The sequence below is a fragment of the Corticium candelabrum genome, chromosome 22, assembly GCF_963422355.1.
Source record: "Corticium candelabrum chromosome 22, ooCorCand1.1, whole genome shotgun sequence".
In the NCBI taxonomy this organism is placed as follows: Eukaryota; Metazoa; Porifera; class Homoscleromorpha; order Homosclerophorida; family Plakinidae; genus Corticium; species Corticium candelabrum.
This window is the reverse complement of record NC_085106.1, coordinates 2,728,744-2,750,860: the sequence shown is the minus strand read 5'-3', so window position 1 is coordinate 2,750,860 and position 22,117 is coordinate 2,728,744. Positions and strand designations below refer to the sequence as shown.

General features: G+C 41.6%; 5 protein-coding genes across 11 annotated transcripts; 2 read left to right on the top strand and 3 right to left on the bottom strand.

Annotated features, from left to right (window-relative positions):
* The first annotated feature begins 1,736 nt into the window (after positions 1 to 1,736).
* On the top strand, positions 1,737 to 3,655 carry LOC134197699 (TBC1 domain family member 22B-like). The gene is made up of 3 exons (XM_062667046.1): positions 1,737 to 2,142; positions 3,443 to 3,513; positions 3,572 to 3,655. The coding sequence occupies exons 1-3, from the start codon at positions 1,737 to 1,739 to the stop codon at positions 3,653 to 3,655; spliced, it is 561 nt and encodes a 186-aa protein (XP_062523030.1).
* On the top strand, positions 3,291 to 8,044 carry LOC134197435 (xaa-Pro aminopeptidase 3-like). Of its 4 annotated transcripts, XM_062666764.1 has the most exons (8): positions 3,291 to 3,355; positions 3,443 to 3,513; positions 3,572 to 3,678; positions 3,754 to 3,816; positions 4,983 to 5,146; positions 5,211 to 5,361; positions 5,426 to 5,498; positions 5,557 to 5,618. In XM_062666764.1, the coding sequence occupies exons 4-8, from the start codon at positions 3,775 to 3,777 to the stop codon at positions 5,598 to 5,600; spliced, it is 474 nt and encodes a 157-aa protein (XP_062522748.1). In that variant the 5' UTR covers positions 3,291 to 3,355; positions 3,443 to 3,513; positions 3,572 to 3,678; positions 3,754 to 3,774; the 3' UTR covers positions 5,601 to 5,618. The 4 variants fall into 4 exon arrangements, with proteins under 4 accessions (XP_062522748.1, XP_062522746.1, XP_062522749.1 ...); XM_062666762.1 differs by lacking the exons at positions 3,291 to 3,355; positions 5,557 to 5,618 and adding an exon at positions 7,875 to 8,044 and having other exon boundaries at positions 3,389 to 3,513; XM_062666765.1 differs by lacking the exons at positions 3,291 to 3,355; positions 5,557 to 5,618 and adding an exon at positions 5,711 to 5,828 and having other exon boundaries at positions 3,389 to 3,513.
* On the bottom strand, positions 7,973 to 9,074 carry LOC134197436 (transmembrane protein 243-like). Of its 2 annotated transcripts, none has more exons than XM_062666766.1 (4): positions 8,967 to 9,068; positions 8,853 to 8,903; positions 8,666 to 8,767; positions 7,973 to 8,265 (listed from the first exon to the last, which is right to left on the bottom strand). In XM_062666766.1, exons 1-4 carry the CDS (start codon positions 9,039 to 9,041, stop codon positions 8,149 to 8,151), a joined length of 345 nt encoding a protein of 114 aa, XP_062522750.1. In that variant the 5' UTR covers positions 9,042 to 9,068; the 3' UTR covers positions 7,973 to 8,148. The 2 variants fall into 2 exon arrangements, 1 of the variants encoding a protein (XP_062522750.1); XR_009972645.1 differs by having other exon boundaries at positions 8,129 to 8,265; positions 8,639 to 8,767; positions 8,967 to 9,074.
* A 3,195-nt stretch (positions 9,075 to 12,269) lies between these two features.
* LOC134197605 (capping protein inhibiting regulator of actin dynamics-like) lies at positions 12,270 to 13,117 on the bottom strand. Its single transcript, XM_062666950.1, has one exon. The coding sequence runs from the start codon at positions 12,747 to 12,749 to the stop codon at positions 12,372 to 12,374; it is 378 nt and encodes a 125-aa protein (XP_062522934.1). The 5' UTR covers positions 12,750 to 13,117; the 3' UTR covers positions 12,270 to 12,371.
* Positions 13,118 to 19,504: 6,387 nt separating this feature from the next.
* LOC134197376 (uncharacterized) lies at positions 19,505 to 21,951 on the bottom strand. 3 transcript variants are annotated; one of them, XM_062666691.1, is made up of 6 exons: positions 21,777 to 21,951; positions 21,421 to 21,719; positions 21,283 to 21,354; positions 21,121 to 21,215; positions 20,971 to 21,090; positions 19,505 to 20,743 (listed from the first exon to the last, which is right to left on the bottom strand). In XM_062666691.1, the coding sequence occupies exons 2-6, from the start codon at positions 21,707 to 21,709 to the stop codon at positions 19,688 to 19,690; spliced, it is 1,632 nt and encodes a 543-aa protein (XP_062522675.1). In that variant the 5' UTR covers positions 21,710 to 21,719; positions 21,777 to 21,951; the 3' UTR covers positions 19,505 to 19,687. The 3 variants fall into 3 exon arrangements, with proteins under 3 accessions (XP_062522675.1, XP_062522672.1, XP_062522673.1); XM_062666688.1 differs by having other exon boundaries at positions 20,971 to 21,215; XM_062666689.1 differs by having other exon boundaries at positions 20,971 to 21,215; positions 21,808 to 21,951.
* Between the last annotated feature and the right edge of the window lie 166 nt (positions 21,952 to 22,117).

Below are 22,117 nucleotides of genomic sequence, written 5' to 3'. Positions count from 1 at the left end.
AAGCCTTGCTGGAAACATAATTATTAATTCTATAGACTGGCATTAATGATTTTCTAAACAGGATAGGAATTTGTACAGCAAAACAAATAGCTGTAGAGGTAAGCCACCAAAGTTGGTAGATAGCAACAAGGTTTGGGTTTTGTAATAATTAATTTGTTTTAATAATTAGCTTTTAATAGTAACAAAATACGACATATGCATCTTACACGCATAAAGCCTAGCCTAGCCTCCAACGCCAAAACAAAAGCTAGCAGCACGTCTCCGATAGGATGCACACTTCAACGCGCATGCTCATTCAGTTTATACTAGTTATCTAGGTGGTGTCTTCATTCGGGAGTTGTCGGGAAACACACGATACTCAGTGGAACGGTTATGGCCGAGTCGTCGGCAAAGATGGGGCCGACGGCGTTAGGGAGCCCTGCGAATGCAGCCAGGACACCGTTCTGGAAGAAAAACTCCAGCAAAGTACCAGGAAGGTGCGCACAGATGTCTCTCAGTGTGTTTGTTCTGAACTTTTAGAAGGGACGTAATGCGAGGTGTGGATTGGCACTGACTAGTTCGTGCTGTGACAGGTTGCGATGAGAAGTAGAGTGTGTGACATCTTTTTGTGAAGAAATTTTAATTAATCTGATCTGATCTTTGATGCTGAGTGTCCAGAAAGCACAACGACTTTGTATTGTTAACGAAAATAGTTTGGATATATAAAATAAAATAAATTGTTATCAAAATTGGCAATTAATTATTATTAATCGTTGTTTGTTACTAACTAGTTATATGTTAACTTGTTTATACTCAGCAGAATTGTGTTCAACTTTTCTAAATTGTAATGCTAGTTTATAGTTTAGTGTCTTGCTGTGTTGATTTTTAGGATTGATAATTATCATGAGTGGTAGAACTGGTTTATCTAGATTATTGGATTAGGGGGCTACTGATGTTACTTTCTTGGTAAAGATCTCCTTGCATATGTTTGGAGAAAATTATTAATTAATTAATTAAGAGAATAGATCTAGGCTATGTCTAAATAATATGTCAAGGTTAATCTTTGGCAAACTAATACCCCATTCACACGAGCTCTTCTAATCGGGCCAGAGCAGGCTGGCACGAGTCAGCGCTGAATGAAATTGTCGTGTGAATGCGGGCCGAGCCGTGCCGAGCCGTGCTGTCAGCACGGGTTGGCCCGGGTCAGCGCGGCTTCAAATCGTCGTGTGAATGCGGGCCAAGCCATGCTGACAGCCACGCATGCTCAATACAAACGAAAATGGCGTGGTCAGAACACGAAACCTTGTACTTCATAGCATTGTGGGGTGAGGACAGCATCCAGGTTCAAATTGAAGGCTGTGCTAGAAACAGGGAAGTTTACGTCAAATTAGCGGAACAAATGAAGGAAGTGGGATATTCACGAACTAGGCTCGGCCTCCCAGACCCGCGTAGCGCCGATTCAAAATCTTCCTTGTATACGGGTCTGGGAGGTCAAGGCTACTCACGAACGGGTGTGCAGTGTCTCTACAAACGACATAGCTAGCGTGCGCACCAAGGAACACACCTACTATAGCGGTTGGCTCGCTTTACTAGCTCGGGCTGGCTCGGCTCGGCTCGGCTCGGCTCAGTTTGGAACTGTGCTTGTGTGAATGGGGTATAAGAGGGCACTTGAAGTCAAAGATATATACAACTTTTGCAGGATTTGTGATTGCAGTTGACATCTATACTGTTTAATTACATGACATCTGCAAACACCTATGACATGTTGTCGATGTCTTAATGTCAAACCTGTGTATGGGGCACAGCATCCTCCACTCATGCAACCTGCTGCATCACCAACAAAAAATGTCAGTGGTACAAAAACTGCACAAGCTCGACAGAAGAAACAGTCTTCATTTGATGCATTCAGGAACCGGACAAATGATGCATGGGAGGAGCCAGATCCATGGGATGTCGGAGAACCGGATGATGTAGAGCTGTCAGATTCCGAAGAAGTTAAATTGTCTCCCCAATCTCGACACCCTGTTTTGACCGGTTTAGTGGGAGTTTCAGATGAAGCACGAGAGAGGGTGGGCTCAGGCAGAGCAGCTCAATTAGGCGACAAGCAAGAGAGGAGTGGGAGCGGCCGGGGCTCTGGAAGTCAACACAGTGGGACAGGGACAAGTGAATTACCAGATTGAGACACAATTCGATTACAGAAATTTGAGAGGCTTTTGAAGGGATCAAACACTGAGTTTGGTAAGGAGTCAATGTTTTGTTGATGTCGAGTGTGAATGAGTCAAGTTAGACATGTAAGTCATTAACCAGCAGTTTGCAAGCCATGATTAGCTAATTGATTGTTTTTCTTTTTCTTGTTTATTAAAGTGCTGAACTATTTGTGGTGGTTTGATAACTGTAGATTATGAATTGTTTTGAAGTGATAAAGTTGCCCCATCAATATTTTTATGTTGCTGAGATGCCATTGCATTTACTTTGACTTCAACTTGTATGAGGCTTTCAAGGCATTGGCCTTTTGTCAATGTCTCCGGATAGGTCTGCTCATGTAATGTGATGTTGAGTCTTGGAACAGATGTGGAAGGCATCTTGGGTGGCTACATGATGTACCCTGAAAGAAGAAATTTGTGTGGAAGAAAATTTGTGCGATTTTGTGCGATCACAAGCCCATCGCACAAAGTAAATTCCACATATATTTTTCCCTTGCACATGATCTTATTGCGCATGGCCTTATTGTTGCTCAAATTAATTCTGCACAAGTAGTGATGCTTCTAGAAAAAGCATAATTTTTTCTCGCACAAATTTCTTTTTTCAGGGTATATAGTGAAGCTGTCTAGATGAGGTTATAGTATAACCTACAGTTGCTTAGCTGAGGTACCATATGAATAGAAGGTGGGCTGATGGATGGATAAACAGAAAGGAATTTTTGAATAGAGACAACAAGGGGATGTGTAGATGGGTTAATCTTTTTGTCTATTTGTATGTTTGGGTGTCTGTCTGTCTGTCTGTCTTTCTGTATGTTTGTCTGTCTGTCTGTCTTGTTTGTCGGTCTGTCTGTCTGTTTGTTTGTTTGTTTGTCTGTTTGTCTGTCTGTTTGTTTTGTTATCTGTTACAGGACACACAGGCCGAGAGACAGATAAATAGATTGACTAATGCTATGCCAGCTGTAGATTATTGCTAATGTTGACTGGTACAATGGTACTGAGGATCATAAGCACTACGGAAAGGAAGGACTAAAACAGGTAGACATGTGATAATATTTGATTTGACCATCCTCGAAGCATAGCTACATGATGCTTATAGTTGTGTGACTGATTCTTGGTTTATACCAACCAGCTAGATACTCTGGGATACCTATGTTTGCTATCTCATTGCATAGATGGTTTGCTATTATCAATATTAAATTTGCTGGATGGGCTGTAACATCAGTTTTAGTTAGTTAAAACCTGATTTAGTTGTTTTTATGTAGAGGAGTTAAAGAAGTTGGTTTGGGGTGGAATACCCGTAACGGTTCGTCCAACGACTTGGAAACTTCTTTCTGTGAGAGTCCGATTATGAATTCATCAATGGTATTATTAAGACGATTTTCCTGTCGTAGGGCTATTTCCTGTCGAATGTTGAATGGAGGCAGTCCACATTAGAACGCAAGCGGAAAGAGTATGAACGATTTGTGTCACGGTAGTACAAGACACGTCTAAATCCACAGTATGAAGGCACTTTCAGACATGTTTGATAAAACGGTTTTATTATGTTGTTGTTGTGACGATCTGTTTGTCTCAGATTGCTATCGACATTCCTCGAATGAAGCCGTCAGATTTCTTTCAACAGAAAATAATTCAAGAGGTAACCATGACATGTATCTGGGTGGGTTTGTTGTCCGCAGTGTTGTTGTTGGTTAGTTATTAAGACCGGATAATTGACTCAGTAGTGTCATCATTCAGGTCATTGTCAGTAGTCATTATTAGTCAGGTCAGGTGCTGGCTTACTTGCTACCGGTAACCATGAAAACCTGTACAACCCGTGGCATGAGTCGGCGACTAAACCGACAACCCCACCAGGTTCTTCTGGTGTGGAGGGTGAGTCTGGGCATCTCTGCAGAACGAAATAGAATATCTGTTACAAGGTCTGTGATAGACCACTTCTAGATGACCTGTGTCACCACCCAAGGGCGGAGATTAACAAACCTATCATCCAACCAGCCGCTTGCAGTATGACACTGATGCCAGCATGTCTTGGCCTGTCCTTAACTTATGCAGTAAAGCGAATTAATTGATAATTGACTCTTTGTAAGTGCAGACATTAATTGATTTTTTTGAATTTGCAATTGGCATCTGGTAGATATTTGTATTGGCATTTTGACTATTTGAATTTGTTGAGTTGGTGTCATTTGAACCGACACGCAGATGACCAATGGACTGAAGGATAATGGACAGACAAATAGACTGACAGAAGTACAGCCAGTATGATTGTCTTTACAGTAATTGTTTTTCATTTTTATAATTTAATTAATGTGTTACATATGAAAACAAGCCCATTGCACGGGAGGACGCAGTGAGTGGTCTTAATGGGATTTATATATTGACCTTACGTTTCTTTGGACTCCCCACTGTGTGTGGTATGATTACCTCAATCCTGCACATGCTGATTTTCATACAACCATCTCAACTAGTCTTATCAACAGCAGCGAATCGACTTCCAAAAGTAGGTAACATATCAGTAACGAATTGTTGATGACTAATTCAACTGTATTATCAGGTGTTTGTCCAGTTGTTTCCGAGATCCATAAATTGAGAGTCATCAAGTTAGAGTCATCTGATAGTGTTTAGTTCTCTTCTTTTATTTTTTATGTACATGTACTGTCTAGCTGTCTATTAATTTGTTTATTTTGTTGGAAAGTCTAGAAGAACAGCAAAGAGAATGCAGTGTTTTATATTTTGCAGTTTTTTGGTCTTCCTAATTAGATTTTTGACAAAGTTGTACAAATCATTTTGTTTTTGTGGTTTACAAAGGTTTGGCAATACGGACAACCAAGTATGACCGAGCTAGAAATTGGTGCCGAAATGGAGTACGAATGCAAGAAGAGAGGAGCAGAAAGAATGGTATACCCACCAGTAGTCGGAGCTGGAAATCGAGCTACGATTCTCCACTATCTAGTCAATTCTCACATAGCGAAGTACAGACAGCAACCGATGACATAATGGAGTACACCGTATTTGTCATGGGTCTTTGGTGTGTAGTGATGGAGACCTTGTATTGATGGATGCAGGGTGTGAGTATCATGGATATGCCAGTGACATAACTAGAACGTGGCCAATTAATGGGAAATTTACTGAAGCACAAAGGCAGCTGTATGATGTTGTTCATTGTGTCCAAAGTGCATGTATCAGGGTAATCATGCTCTTTCCATCTCAAGTTTGGTTGAGTATAGTGGTTGATGGTTGGTATTGTGTAGCTTGTACGACCAGGAACTACTTTAAATGAGATTCACGAGGTGACTGAGACGTTGATGACTGGTGAACTAGGAAGTGAGTGTTGAATTTGTACGGGCTTGTTGCTATGGCAGATATGTAAGAGACCTTGTAGAGCTAACACACAGCACTGGGAAACTTGATTGGACACCCTCATAATTGTTCAACGAATGAAGGTTTACAGACTGAAAGGTTTTGAAGAAATATACTGTTTTGCTTGGTCCTGTGTGTTGGCTCTACGACTCTCTTACAAAGTGAGTGAATGTTAGGCATTTAGGTATTGCAAACTTTGTCGGCCTGCCTGCTCTTGTCTTTGTCAGAATCTGTCTGTCTGTCAGTCTGTCTGTCTGTCTGTCTGTCTCTTTGTCATCAAAGTGTTTTCACGACCCAGAACTTGACCTTATGAAGAAGAGTATCTTTGCAAGTCGGGTGAGTTTGTTTATATTTTAGTGCAATAGCAACTGTAATGGATGGTATTGTAGGCCTTTGATCATATGTTTCCACACCATGTTGGACACTACTTAGGCCTGGACACTCATGATACACCAACAGTTACACGTGACACTCCCCTTCAGCCTGGAATGGTGATTACTATTGAGCCTGGAGTCTACTGTCCTAAACACATTGATTGGATCCCTAAAAAGTCAGTCTAATCTATGCGGAGCAAATCACCTGACAGTTGAAGACTTGTGTGACAGACAGACGGTCAAGGGTTATGCCAGTGGACCTCATAAGTATGCCACGTAACGTTTGTCTTTCTGTTTGTCATACTGACAGATGGATGGAGTGGTAATACACAGACCGAAATGACAAATAGATAGACAGATAGACTGACAGTAAGGCAGACAGGAACTAGTACACAGGAACACACATGGGCAAACAAACAGATATAACTCTTTTTGTTCTTTGCTTTGCTTCACCTGTAATGCATAATTCGAAGTCGTTGTACAGACAGACAAACAAACAGGCAGACAGACGGACGGACAGACAGACAGACAGGCAGACAGACAGGCAGACAGACGTTCACGACAACCACACAAGAGTATCATTTCATCAGCTATTTAGAGGCTTAGTCACAAGAGACCCAAAGTGGCTTCAAGCTGTTTTGCTTATCAGGAATGGTGGTTTTGGTTTAACGTCTGCAGTCACAACAGCTCCTTTTGCTTTCCTCGCAAGTTGGGCTCACACAATGTTCACAGTACCTCAGCGTTTTCCAGTGATGAAAGAGGCAATCACCAATTTACTACTCAGCAATCAGCCTGCTGGTTCAATTGGCTACGACCTTTACAACTCTCTTGCTACAGATGAATTTTTGCCAGATCTGGTCACGAATCATGTTGCAGTACAGGCTCACAGAAAACCATCACAAACCCAAGGTACAAGAATTTATGGATCATCTCAGTACATCTAGAGATAGATCTCGGTTTCAATCACTGCAAGGACAGGTTGCAGGAGCATGGTTATCTGCAGTCCCATCCATTTCAGTGCTTGGAGAATTTAATTTGGCAACGCCAATCAGGTTGGTCTGCAAGATACCACAATCCACAGGATGATGTGATTGTGGCAGAGATTTATACCAAGAAGGCTACAACCTGGTCACATGCAAAACTGGAGGGGCTCCTATTCGAACACACAATGCTATCGTGCATGTCTGGTCAGAGTGTTTGACCAAACTGAACTTCGAGCACAGCAACCGAACTGAACTTCCAGCACAGCAAAGAACCGACTCATCGATACCTCAACAACAACAACAGACCAGACATTGTTGTTATCGATCTCCAAACTGGCCATGACAGAACTAGATAATTCTCTAGCGCATCCGTGGTGCACTGACTTGCTAGCATTGGCTGCTAGCACAGCAGGTATCGCGGCCTCAAAGAGAGAAGAGAGAAACGAAGTTAAATACAACCAAAAGCTTCTTCCAGGAGGCATCAAACCATCTTTTTTTCCCTTGGCTCTTGAACATTTTGGTCGCTGGAGGATACACACAAGCATCCAACTATCTGAACAAGCTGGCCGAGTCGTCTAGAGATGATGAGGGAAAGAAAAACAAGGCCCAATTCAAGACCAAGTAGAGATCTCTCATCTCCATTCAACTGCAGAGAAACCTTGCTAAAGTTACAACAGACAAGTCATATAGCATTCACAGAATGAACACTACAGTTGCATATTATTAAATCATTGTATGTGTAGGGACTAAAGGTCCTTTTTGTTTGTGTAGTTTTAGTTATTTAGTTTAGATCATCATATAGCTTGTAATAGTACTGATTATGACAATATATGTATTGGACAAACAGACAGACAGACATAGATGATGTAATAGTTCAATGTTTGAAAATATATGTATTGGACAGGCAGACAGACAGACAGTATGTATTGACAGACAGACAGACAGACAGACAGACAGATACTGAGCTGTTGTGTTTGTTCTAGGTACAGAGGGATTGGAATCAGAATTGAAGACGACGTCCTGGTGACACAGACTGGTTACGAAATTTTAACAACTGATATTCCAACTGATGCAAACCTAATTGAATCACTAGCTTCTACATAGCTATATATTTCATTCTCTAGCTGTTGCAATAAACCCGACTGTCCTATGTCAACGGTTATCTTACCCGTTGTCCTATTATGTTCTTCCAATGTGGAACTATGCCAAATATGCAACATAGACACAACTAAGAGAGTCGTATCATCACACCTCTGGCTAGACTTCATGGAAATAGAGGTTGCCACTGATACAAAGAAGCACAGTCGTAAAGCAGTTATAGTAGATGAAGATCTTGAATTTTGGATCCAGCGTTCCTTGATTATACCAGTATGACTAGAAATAGAGAAAAAGCAATGCAAACGTACAGACACACTGTAGTTTGACATTTGTTATGACATGGTAGGGACATAGAAATTTGGGTACACTATGATGTACACAGAAAGTTACAATAATATCATACATGGAATATACAAAGCTAAATTTGTAAAAATTGAATAAGTTTATTAAAACACCAGGGCAACAAATTAATTGAACTTTTTACTTTCAGATTATCTATTTATCTCATGGTGTATTTAGTTTACATTTGTATGTGGACAAACACACACACACACACACACACACACACACACACACACACACACACACACACACACACCAGACCAGACCACACAATGGTGTTGTCTCACTTCGGTGTGCGTAAGCATACCCACATCAGTCACGCCTCAGGATCCACTACAACTAATGGAATGACGACAAGCAGCAGAACGAAAGCGAAGTACACGTTTCGCACATTTAACTCATTCTTTGCCAACGTAAAAGCACTTATAAACGTAAACTGAAATAAAAAGACAGAATGTTTGAAAATTCGGTTACTAGTCATTATTACCGGTACCACGAATGTAAACGTAGCAGCTGCTTACTAGAACCATTGCAGCCGTTACTAGAGCAATGGTAATGTATACGAACTTGGTCTACGACAACAGGATGAGTTTTAGTCACTGACATGTTGTAGAAATGAGATAGTGTTATCTCACCCTGTTGCTGTCTTCTTCGAATAACGGCTTATTCATATCGTTGGAAGTACGAATAAGAGGAACACTACTCGCCATTGTGAAGAGACGAATTGGTTTGTCACGTGATTACGAGTACGCAACAACATCGCTTCCCTAGCTAACGCGCGTTAGAAGTTGAACTCTTACGTTGCAGATGAGGTAAATTAATCGTAAATTGTGCGTATGCTCTTTAAGAGTTGAAATAACTGGAAAAATTTTTCTCTAGGGCTTCTAGTTTGGAAATGCAATTAGTTGGTCGTCGTGGGTTGAATATGCCTACTGCACAAATTGAATATTTCAAGCGAACTTTGATGAAACAGGTAGGTTCTAAGATGACTTTTCATACGATTAAATCATTCAACAGTTAAACGCATTTTATACATTTTTAGTAATTAAAATTAACAATCAATCTAAATTGGAGTATGAATCAATCTTTAGAGAACACGGTATCTACATTTAATTAATTAATTAATATGAAAACATAGTTGGGTGCATACCTTATTTTGTATATCAGTTATTAGGTTTTGAGTGAACTGACATAGTGTAAGTCATGGAGATATCGAAAGACCAGAAAATGTCACAATCATGAAAGTGGCATTCTACCTGCTAACTGACTGTAAGTGGAGGTTTACTTCCCTTCAAGAATACAGTATCACACTTAGGTGTGATAATGGACTCCGCTCAACAATGCAAAATCTCTGTGGAAGCAAGACTTACAAAATTTTTCGGTGGTGTAAACACTGTGCTGGGAAGATTTGGAGGTATGTGTGAATCACAAAAGGTGTAGATGGAGATAATTGATTGACAGTTGTTTCCCATCATGTCATATAGGTGTCATCATCATGTCATATAGGTGTCATTTGTGGGATTTGGAGAGAATGGATGTACATGAAGAGGATGATCAATATGGCTCTGAGAAAAGGTGTGAGAAGAGGAATGGGTATGAAGAGGAATGAATCAATTTGTGACCACCTTGGAAGTACATTTCAAGAATCAGTGGAAAGAATGAAGACTTTGAAATTGAAATTCTTACAAAGGGCATTTCATTCAATAAATGGCTTTGTAAAAGGACTTCTTTTTCTGGTGGCTGACAAAAAGTTACAGTTAGGAATGTCGTAGTAAGGGTTGAAGGGAGGTAGTTTGTCTTGTGTTGTTACTGTATTGTAGCTGTGTGTTTGTATGTGCATGTGTTAGCATGCCCCCAGTGGGAACTGCATTACTGTGTGTGATGAGATAGAAATATATATATATATATATATATATATATATATATATATATATATATATAATGGCTGGCTGCAGTCCCCATACCAATCGATAGATGATTTCAACAAACAAATAAAGTAGGTGCAGATTCAGGATCTGATTGAAAGGGGGCACAATCTGTTTAGCAAATGTCAATTTATTCTAGGATGCCAGTAGATACATAGCAAGTGAACGCAAGCATGCAAGTTTGTAGTTTTTTCTGGGCCTTGGAACCGACTATTGTTTGGTTGTTGTAGCATAACAGTCAATCATGACAAAGGAGTTTTGATCAGGTTAGAAACTGCAACAATTCTTGTTGTTTGAAGAGGGGAGCATGCTCCCAGTGCCACAGTGAACGTCTTTGTCTAAATCCACCACTTTGAACTTGGCTTGTTTGCATAAGCAGGGAAGCGTACAGATATTGAAGTCTTGTTTCTTGACATAATTAAAATTGGTTTTGATTGACTAATTTTTGTATTACCAATACTTATCTTATTGACATTTATGCAACTCTGAGTATAATTTTCATATAATAATTTTCATAATATTTTTATAATTTAATTTAATTTAATAATTTAATCTAATTTAATCTAATAATTTAATAACAATTTTTGTATAATATATTTTCCTTTGCACCTAAATAAGGTACAGTTTCCAATTGAGGGCAGACATAAACTACACATCGACAAACTACATACACACCACTATAATCCATCCACTACATTACATATGCAGAAAAAAAGAAAGACTAAAAACAAAGAAAGACGACTACATATCACAACTAGACATAACCATCTCTTTGAATTGTAATACAAATAGGTTTTTATTGGCTTTGGTAACTTTGACGTACTACCTAGTTATTTATGAAATGTAGATGATGTGACTATAGTGTGTGAATTATAGCTTGAAGGAAGAAAATGAGATGCGGTAAGCAAAGAAACTGTTCATGAGGAATTGAAGCACTAGTATTGAGGAAGCTTGTGCTAAGGTATAGACTGCTGGCGCTTTTGTACTGTATGACGAACTATTTGGAGAACTCTTGTTATGATCAGATGTATGTACACTCGTTATCTAGAGTCTCGTGTAGACATGCAGCCCCTTCTCCACTCTCATACTTTTACATTCTGGCTATGTGAGACTAACCATTATACATGGGAGTGTGACATCATTATTTGGTTTTGGTTAGCTCGTGTTGTGTTTTTGCCTTTAATCAAACTATGGTTTGTCTTTAGCAGGTTTAGAATAGGTGGGTTCAGTAATGATCATAATGATTAACTAAATGACCTAGGTACTATACCACACATGCTCTTGCTGCTGTTAAATTTTGTGTTTACCTGGTAACCAATCTGAATTTATATATCTACTTGCCTGACCTTGACAACAAGAAATATTACATATGAATAATTAACATAATAACTTTTGCCGAGCCACGCCCCCTATGTATAGGAAACTAACAGTTTTTGTTTTGGCCTGGACGGAAGACGGTATAGTAGGGCTTGTGTATGCAAGAATTAAGATGCATATGAATTTCTGTTTTTGTGCTGGCTACATGTTCTCGTGGTGCTGTCCTCTTATTCCACACTGGCTTGGAACCGGGCTGGGGGGAGCTTCAGCTCCCTCGCTCACTGTAGGAATTGAAATTTTCTGTGCTACTGACTTTTGCAAATCTGTTTACGGTCTGGCAAGGAAAGTAGATTTCGCTTACTCATGATGACATCCACCGTACATCCACCGTACATCCACCGTACATCCCCCCCCCCCCCCCGCTTGTGAACATCTTCCAACGCCACTGTTTGAGGTGGAGATCAACCCAACACCCGCGTTCAAGTATCTGATTCTCGTACAGTGTACTAGTATGTACTACCTTATGGGCTTTAATAAGTTTATAACTAATCATTGTGTACTGTAGTACACTGCTTCTTGGTGAGACTAATGGTACTTCTGTTTTTCTTTAGCAGTCAGTATGAATTCGAATTTTAAACTGATCTGTAATTTTATACTGTGTAGGTTTTGCTCCCATTTTCAGAATACTCATTGTGTTAACAAGGTTTATTCCATTTTCAACAGAATTCAAAAATACCAATTTCTACACGAATACTGCAATATCACAGAGCATGCAGACATCCAGTAATGAGTTCAAAGTCAAATGACAGAACACTTTGAAACAACCTTCTTGACCGCAGTGCCAGCTGTTCGATCAACGAACGTACCAGTTGCTTTGGCTACAGTTCCCAACAGTTCCTCAGCCGCTCCTTGCTCCGGATCATTTGTTTTTTGCTTCGAAATCATTGTCATCTTTTCCTCCATTTCCCTTTTTGTCTCTTCTCTCTGCTCCCTCCTTGCCTGCTCCAACATCATTCTCATCCTTTCCTCCCGTTTTATGTCTGCCTCTTCTCTTTGTTTTGCTGCTTGCTCCAAGGTCATTCTCATATTTCTCTCAATTTCTCTGTCTGCATTCCTCTTCTTTCTTTCTTCTGTTTTGTTCTGATTCTTTTTCAATCTGTAGGCGACAAAGTGCATCTTGGCACTTTTCGAGCTCCTCTGCCATGCAGTTGTTGTTGCTTCTCAATTGATTCCTGGTGTGCTTGACCCTTCCCGCCTACATCCTTCCGGCACAGTTCTCGATTAGATGCGCGAGGAGCTTGAAGACTCACGATATTTAATAATTAAGGGCTCGTTCTCCGTACTTTAAGCTAAGGTTGTCGACATGTCTAGAATAGTTTATACCATATATGTACATTTTGCTGTGATGGAAATGCTTTGAAATACACGAAAGAACGTGTGAAATAATTGTTACAGTGTTTTTCAAACAAGCAGAATAAAAAACAGGCGTAAAAACCTAATTAGCTAACGAGATGCCAGAGCTAGATTTAGCCCCCACCGTAATTACACTACTTCCTATGTTTAAACTTTTTTGAAAAAGAAAGAAAAACCAAAAAAGAAGAATAAAAAGAATAAGAATAATTACAACAGACTAAAAAAGTAAAAGCAGAACCGGAAGGCGGAAGCAGAAGTCGAAATTAAAAAAGGAGATGAAAGCGATGGAAGAAGTCGAAACCAGAAATCAAAAGTAGAAATTGGACTACTTAATTCCAATGACCAGAGGTCTCTAAATCTCTAACAAAACAATGTAACTGCGCTCGCTTTCTTGCTGCCATAGGGCATACCAAGCTAACGCTCGCGAGCTGACCAGGAGCCAGACGGCGAGGGAGTGCATGACATCCCGCGGGTGCTGGAAGTATTCCTGCCCTACCAGAGTATCGACTTTGAAATTTGTCGGCTGGTTACCACCTAGAACTGCATGCATGGCTGCAGCTGCACAGGAAAGCGAAGCATACATCTAGGCTCATTCAACTTTTGGAAAGCGAAGCTTATATAGACATGACCATGCAGCCCGCCAAGAGCCCATCAAATCGTCCTCCAGTACAGTCTGAGAAAATATTGCTGGCTCATCTCCAACCTCTTTTCAGGTAAATGACGTCTATACATGAGTGCAAAATGCAACATCCCATTCTCTCGTATCGAGAGAGCTGTCTATATGTAGGCCGTGTGGAAACTTGTCTTGAAATCTCGAGACAGTCGCCGGACGATTTCATTTGCAGCTCTCGCAATTGTGTCTCTCGAACAATAGTCATCATTTCCGATCTTGCACTAGACTAACTGCTGCCTGCATGCTATGTCCATGTGTATACTAAAGATTTTATTGTCTAATAGAGCGCAAATTTCTTCTCTAAAGCACACCACACAATTTTGTGATACTCTACTTTAGAGACTACGCTTCTCTAGTAGGGCGCAATCTTCCTCGACAAGGCACACACTTCTGTGACTATATACTATGTCTAATAGCGCGCATTGGTGGAGGTGCATCCTCGTCTCGGGTGCCGAAAGGGTGTGTGTCCTCGACGTGGAGACCCACATTTATGTTGTAGGGTAAAGACGATGGGAAAGCCTTTTTCCGGATCTCTACAATACAAAAGGCTATTTTTAACGAGTGTTATCGTTTCCATCCCAGACCCACTACAGACCAGGAAGATCCGGTCGGCGAGGGAGTGCAAGATGTACATCCCGCAATCGAAGAGATGGAGATCGCAGCTGCAGCCATGCAGTTCTAGCTATAGTGGTAACCAGCCAACGAAATTTTAAGTAAGTTGATACGCTGTTACGTAACATTCTATAAACTTAGGTGTTTAGTTTGCGTGAAGTTGACTAACCGGCTTTTGAGTCTTGCCGCTCCTTGCTTGTCGACATTCCCGACAAACTTTCTGCATGTGACGCACCATACAGCTGGCAAATTCGCGCGTGCTGCATGGTTCTAATCTAGACAGGTCATTTCCCATGCAGCGCTAAAAAAGCGGGGGAATCTGCTTGCTGATTGGTCACTAGACTACCTGCGTGAGCCGGTGATATAGGATCTGGAACCTAGAGTGGTGATTTAGAGTGATAAACTATGGCCACCTACGTCTATAAAAGACACCGCTAATGAAAAATTTGATTATTTTTCAACGGTTAGTAAACATCATCAGAGTTGTGGTAGTGCAGAGATAACTATAGCGGCACACAATTAGAGACCGTCTAGCATCATAGCTAGTAGATCATGAGCGACCTCTCTAGATAGCTAAACGGAATATGTATTTCAGCATACACTATCTGGACAATATTACAGTAAGGGCACTAAAAAGCACAGTGAAGATATGTATACATCTCTAGTATTGAACAGTCAAGCGCCAATGAGTTCAATGAACAAATGCCAATGAGTTCAAGTTACATGACCGAACACTTTGAGCTAACTGCAGCGACTGTACGGTCAACTAGCCTGCCAGTTGCTCCAGCTACACTTCCTAGAAATTCCTCAACCGCTCCTCGGTCTTCTTTTACTCTTGCTGCCACCATCTGTTCTAACAAGATTTACATAGAACATACAACTATGGCATATAAACGCTATAGCATGTTTAAGATGGGACATTAGTTGACACAGATTCTTAGAACTAGGTAGTTACAAGCATTATTGTCAAAATCATGTCTAATCATGATGCTCCCTAAACCCCACGTACAGTTCGCCTTCTTCTGGGAAAGGTCTTCTAATAGCAAAACTACACATGATGGTATGACCATTTTAGCACGCCTGCCCAGTCTCGTAGGAACCCAATGTGTGAACTGCCTGTATGCTGTCGACCTCAAAAGCCTGTAAAGTGAAAGACAATAAACAAAATGGCAATACCGTACGCACTTGTGTCAAGAAACCTGTGATTCAGAGGTTCTGTGAAGGAATCTTCAGTGACATCTACCACTGCGGACACAGCAGTGTGCAGAACGTCGTAGTTGAGGCAGACAAGCTCAAAAGTTGCGTGTTCTACCACACACCGTAAACCACAGAGTCTCTAACTTAGCGCGTCAAACTCTTGGCAGCAAAGGCAGTGGGCATGACGACACACTGACCGCATGTGCACCAGTCTGAGTTGACCAAGCGCTCGGGGATTTCGTCCCCTGTGTCCGAATCAATTTCATGAGAGTTTCCCGAACTCGAACTGCTCTCAGCGTCATCACATTCGGGCTCAAAACTGTACGGAAGCTACGCCATATACTCTGATGACAACACATGCGCAATCGGTAAGATATTCGTACGTCATCATCTCAAAATGGCGACTACCATAGGGTTACGCCCCCACGTTGGAAGCTCAATTTCTCCGTTCAGAAAGAGTTCTATTAAGAAAGAAAGGTACCAATAGAATCAGGCCACTTAGTACTATCATGAGAACGTTACTTCTATTTTCATGGGAGTTCCCCTTAAATTGTTTTACCCTCTTACTCAGTTTCAACTGGTTTGAAGCAATGGTCGCGAAGTTCTATTGACATTAGTTTGTCTGGACATTGACTACCGGAACCATGCGGGGGCAGTGACCGGAGGGATACCGTAAGTGTCGACTTGAAATTTCGTTGGCCGCATGGTTATCTCCTAGAACTGCATGCATGCATGCATGGCTGCAGCTTCAGGCGACGACTCTAACTCTAGACGAAAGAGAGGCATAGAGGTCACATTCGGCTCTTGAATCTGGACTAGATTAGCTGGATTAGGTGAAAGAAACGCGCCCCTAGAAGAACTACTGCATGTAAAAGGAAGTTCTTCCGTAGCTGCCGTACACAAGTAATACGACATTCTCTAACTAAGAGGTGCGAATGACGTCAGAATGGCCAATACATAGGGTATCTGGATTTGACCAGATAGCGACGTGTATAAATATTTTGTGGCCTGCTGTATGCATGAAGGGCTACGAAGCAACGTGTCAATGGAAGCTGCAGGTAGAGTTTTCGCTATAGCCTAACGTGTTGTGTTTTGCCGCCACCGCCAGGGGCACCGGCCATGCTACCAAACTCTTTTGGTTATCAAAAAGCACGAGCGCGCGCGAGGAGAGGACTGGGTACGAGTCTAGTTATGTGAGCAGACCCGATACGGCTCTGAATGTGACTGTTTGCAGCAGTAACTGCGGTCAGATCACGCCAATCTAATGATAAAGTTGTACCCTTAGTTGACTACATTTATGTTTCTATTTCAGTGTTAGTTCAAATACATTAGTACAAATATATTAATTAATTAGGATTGTCTTTAGACCTCTATACCTGCTAGTAGCATATTCCCTTTCTAGTCACCTTGCTGCAAACGCATGCAACCCTAGATTTTTTTACTTGACCGTAGAACTGTTCAACACAAATCTTGGCAAACATACACACACAGATACCGCGCGATATCATATTTAGCTAGAGTTTAGATTTAATCCAGCAAAGGTTTTCTCGCCAATGCCATGATATTCGATCAATAGACCGTACACGTGCCACAAATCGACCCATGCACCACTAGTGAGACTCCTAGTCTACGGTACCTAGATAGCTAGCAGCTTTGACGTCTGTAGTAGTCTACTAGATTGCCAGTGTATCGAGTGCACAAAAAATTACTGTGCCATCATCTTTTTCTAAATTTCGGTGGAAAAAGCTAGTGTATTTGACAACGGTGGCCTCGACTTCCAGACAGTCTTTCATAGCGCCTTTTGATCAGAGCATTTCTCTTCACGCGCGCTACACGAAGACCTCACTGCATCGATGTATCGTTGTGCTGCCTAGATACTATTTGCGATTAGCGAATGTTATCAGTTGGGTAAAGAAATGCGTAAGTAACGTGTTGTCTAAATTTTATACTTACTTTCTACTCTCTCTTTGTACGCGAATGTTCCAGACTAGATCAGCTGCCGTTTCTCCTGTCCGGTGGTTGAATCTGCACGAATACCAGAGCAAACAGTTGATGGAAGAGTATGGTGTTGCAGTTCAAAAGTTTGAAGTGTGTGAGACGGTCAGAGACGCTGAAGGAGCAGCACAAAGATTAGGTGCCCGTGATGCTTTACTAGACTATATTTAGCTAATTAAAGCGCGCTAATTGCCGAGCGTAGCGAGGCTCTAATCCGGGTCGCACAACAGAAACGGGCGTGGTCCTATATGGCTCTCCATCGAGCTTTTGGTGTGTGTGTGTGTGTGTGTGTGTGTGTGTGTGTGTGTGTGTGTGTGTGTGTGTGTGTGTGTGTGTGTGTGTGTGTGTGTGTGTGTGTGTGTGTGTGTGTGTGTGTGTGTGTGTGTGTGTGTGTGTGTGTGTGTGTGTGTGTGTGTGTGTGTGTGTGTGTGTGTGTGTGTACACGAATGTCAAATTTCTCCTCCCCACGACCACGTTTCATGATAGGACCTATCTTAAGAAATCGTTTCCGTGTCCAACTACAGATGAGTCTAAGAACGATTCGTGCAAGTGACCAAACGGCGGAGAAATTGCTTCATGAACTTCCGTCGCCCCATCCTTTTGTATTGTGACAACCAAGAAACACCTTCAGGAGTTAAATGCCACCTACAGTCAACTATTCACACGTCCCATACTTACAGTATGATCAATCCTTTACTACACTGTGCTGCATCTAACACTGTTGATCGTCAATGTTTGCTGATATCAATTTCTATGTCAGTAAATACCATACCACTGTCGTTACAACGGAACCGAGTGCATACCTAGACTGTACATTTCAATTGTCTTGATCACGATCCCAAAACGACGACTACCTATACCAGGCCTATATGCGTAATCTAAACTACTAGGAAGTTTGCATGTTTACTTCCATGACAGCTAGGGTTTCAACAAATACGTATTGTATAGCTAGGACTCGGCGTTTCAGTAGACGGTCTGAAAACTCCGTTGGACGTGTTCCTGAGTTAGTTGTAGGGTATTCGTAGGCGCCTCGCGTTCGTGAGTAACACGTCCAACGGAGTTTTCAGACCGTCTACTGAAACGCCGAGTCCTAGCTATACAATACGTATTTGTTGAAACCCTAGCTGTCATGGAAGTAAACATGCAAACTTCCTAGTAGTTTAGATTACGCATATAGGCCTGGTATAGGTAGTCGTCGTTTTGGGATCGTGATCAAGACAATTGAAATGTACAGTCTAGGTATGCACTCGGTTCCGTTGTAACGACAGTGGTATGGTATTTACTGACATAGAAATTGATATCAGCAAACATTGACGATCAACAGTGTTAGATGCAGCACAGTGTAGTAAAGGATTGATCATACTGTAAGTATGGGACGTGTGAATAGTTGCCTGTAGGTGGCATTCAACTCCTGAAGGTGTTTCTTGGTTGTCAAGTACACACAGTCCCTAGCTACAATACAAAAGGATGGGGCGACGAAAGTTCATGAAGCATTTTCTCCGCCGTTTGGTCACTTGCACGAATCGTTCTTAGACTCATCTGTAGTTGGACACGGAAACAATTTCTTAAGGTAGGTCCTATCATGAAACGTGGTCGTGGGGAGAAGAAATTTGACATTTGTACACACACGCGCGCGCGCGCACACACACACACACACACACACACACACACACACACACAGCAAAAGCTCGATGGAGAGCCATATAGGACCACGCCCGTTTCTGTTGTGCGACCCGGATTAGAAGCCTCACTACTATCCGCAATAATTAAGTAGGCCAATCTTCACCCTTTTCGGTGAATTTTTGTATTCTGCCCAGTCTTCTGGTCTCCATCCCAAATCCTCGTCGCCACTTTCTGTTGTGTATGTGGACGAGACCAGTGTACTGAGATAAGCTATATTATAACGCTACGAACAGACGCTAACAATTTCCACACACGAAGACTCTACTAGTAGTTTCGGTACCTAAGTCCCCGGATATACATGTACTCACACACTAGCTAGCCTATGAATCCGAATTCGCATTTTGAACTGATAGTATTGATATATCCATACTATCGTAGGGCTTCCAACTTTTTAGATTTAACTCACATTTTCAAGACACAATTATTTACTATACTATCTAGACATACGTGTCTTCAATCTCTAACACTGTTTAACATACAACTTCTACACGAATACTACAATAGCATAGTGCAGACATCATTTTATATGAATGAGTTAAAGTCACATAACAGAGCAGTTAGCAACTTTCAACACTTTCTCAGCTGGTCCTAACACTGTTGATTGCTCCATCACGATTCTTGTCATTTCCTTCGTTGTTTGTGCCTCTGCTTCTGCTATCTTTCTTTTTGTTTCTTCTTTTGCACGGTCTTCTTCTATTTTTGCACGGTCTTCTTTCCATTTTCTGAGTTTATCTTCCAACCGTTTTATTTCTTTAGTTGATTCCTCGCTTGCTTGTGCGTGCGCAGCAATACGTTGCTCAATCTCACGCAGCGTGTACAGTCGAAAGACTTCAAAACAGTTGTCGATGAGATGCCCGAGAAGCTTCTCTCGAGAAGCAGCACGTAATGCAGGGGCTCTTTCTGTATCTCGTGGATCAGGGTTGTTGACGTATATAAAGTGCTGTATGCCAGGCAAGATTCTCTTTGCAGCGTCACCACCTTCTCGCCTTAACTGTCTAAGGTCGTCGAAGGTTGCTTTGTTATTTCTGAAATCTCTAAAGTTTGTTCTCACAATAGCAGTGTAATTGAAAATGTTTTCACCAAACAGTACCTTGCACATGACTTCCCAAGCATCAGCTTCTTCTTTTGTAAAACGATCTCTTACAACAAAAAAGATGGCGTTGATTCCGTCTTTGCATTTATGGGAGGCCATTGCGAGGCGAAATAAGATTTCGTTCTCGTCTAGATTAGTGTCACCCATGCCAATTATCTCAACAATCTTGACTTTGTACGTCTTGTCAAACCAATGCACTGTAGCAATTTCGCTCTGCACCTTCTTTGTCTTGCTAACGAAGTTATCACTAGTCTTGAATTTTATTCCTGGATCATCACCGGCTAGAACATTTGCACAAGTCGATTTTCCTGCGCCAGTCCTGCCTATCAAGAGGACAGTGCGGTCGCAACGTATCGATTGTAGACCTGACGCACTGGCCAATGACCAATTAGCTGAGTTTTTTGCTGAATGTGGCCCACCGTCTTTTGAGTCTTTCCGACGTGTCTCGCTTCTGAATGTGACGCCTGCACTGCAGCAACAATCCACGTCTGTTGTTTTTAGCGTCTAGACAGATAATTTGATAATGAGGACATCTGCTTTCTGATTGGTCACTCCTATCTGCGTAACCAACTAATAACCACCTACTGTCTATTCCAGATAAAATTAGACTGGGAAGTGCATCAGTAAAGTAGAAATGTATTCGGATGTTGCAGCCCATCGGTACCTCTTAGGGTCACAATGAGGGCTCCTGTGTCTAGCTAGTTCAACATGCAGAAAGACTGACCAGTTACCTGATGATAATGACTAGCAGGACACCTTGACTTTTCATATTCAAGTGCCGTATTCTTCAGCCGTTCTCCCTTTGCTTCAATCTTTGCTTTCCGGGTTTCTTCTCTTGCTGTACACAGCTCTTTCTGTGCACCCTCCGCTCGTTTTCTTTCCTTCTCCAATTGCACCGTCACCTTTCTCTTCTCTCTGTCCAACTGTACCACCTGATCTTTCAGCATTTCCATCTCTCCAACATCTGGAGCAGCAACTAGCCAAATATCAATCAGTCTAATTAGTCAAACACGCCGAATACCCCACAGGGACTGATTGTTTACCTTGGGGATCTCTTCCTATCCCCTGAGTATTCCCCGTTGTTGTCAGTCTTTGGACAACGTGTGTTTGTCCGACTGTTTTAAGAATATGATGTCAATTTATGAAGAAATATGAGAATGTTATCAGCCAAATTAGCTAACCTTCTTTCCTTAGAACTTCTCTTATAATGTGCTGCTGTCCTGCAGCAACGAGGACGTTACACAATCTACCAACAACATCATTTCCCTTGTATCGCAAAATCTGACACAACAACATGCGAGATTTCGCTTGCTCAGTAGAACATTGCATCAGTCTATCACATTCTTCCATTGTTACCAAACGATGTGAGAGTAAATGGTCTATTATAGCAGAAACACACAACGTTTGAACAAGTTCCACCATATTGCTTATAATGTATTGTTCATATTCATCCTGCTGAGATGTGCTCATGGTGGACAATCTAATTAGGAATTAAACGGAAATTAGGAAAGTTGATGTTGCAAGCAAACAATCGTACGTCTCGATCAGATGTAATATCACTCTCTTACTGATGATAGAAAGCGTGGAAGAGCAATGAAACGCTAGACGGTCAACAGCGGCACTGAAGTGGAAAGACAGAGATCATCACGACGCGTTTCCTACAACACTTGGCAAGGAATCATCACGATGCGCTTCCTACGACACTTGGCAAGGAACTGGAATGTGCGCATCAAAACACTGGCATCTACATGATGTCATCTGATTACCAACCAATCACCATCCTCGCATGTGCCGTGGCCGAGAAGGGTCACGGTTTTTGCAAGGTCAGTTTTTTGCACAGACGGTTTTTTGCAGTGACAAGCTACTGCCGTGATACTG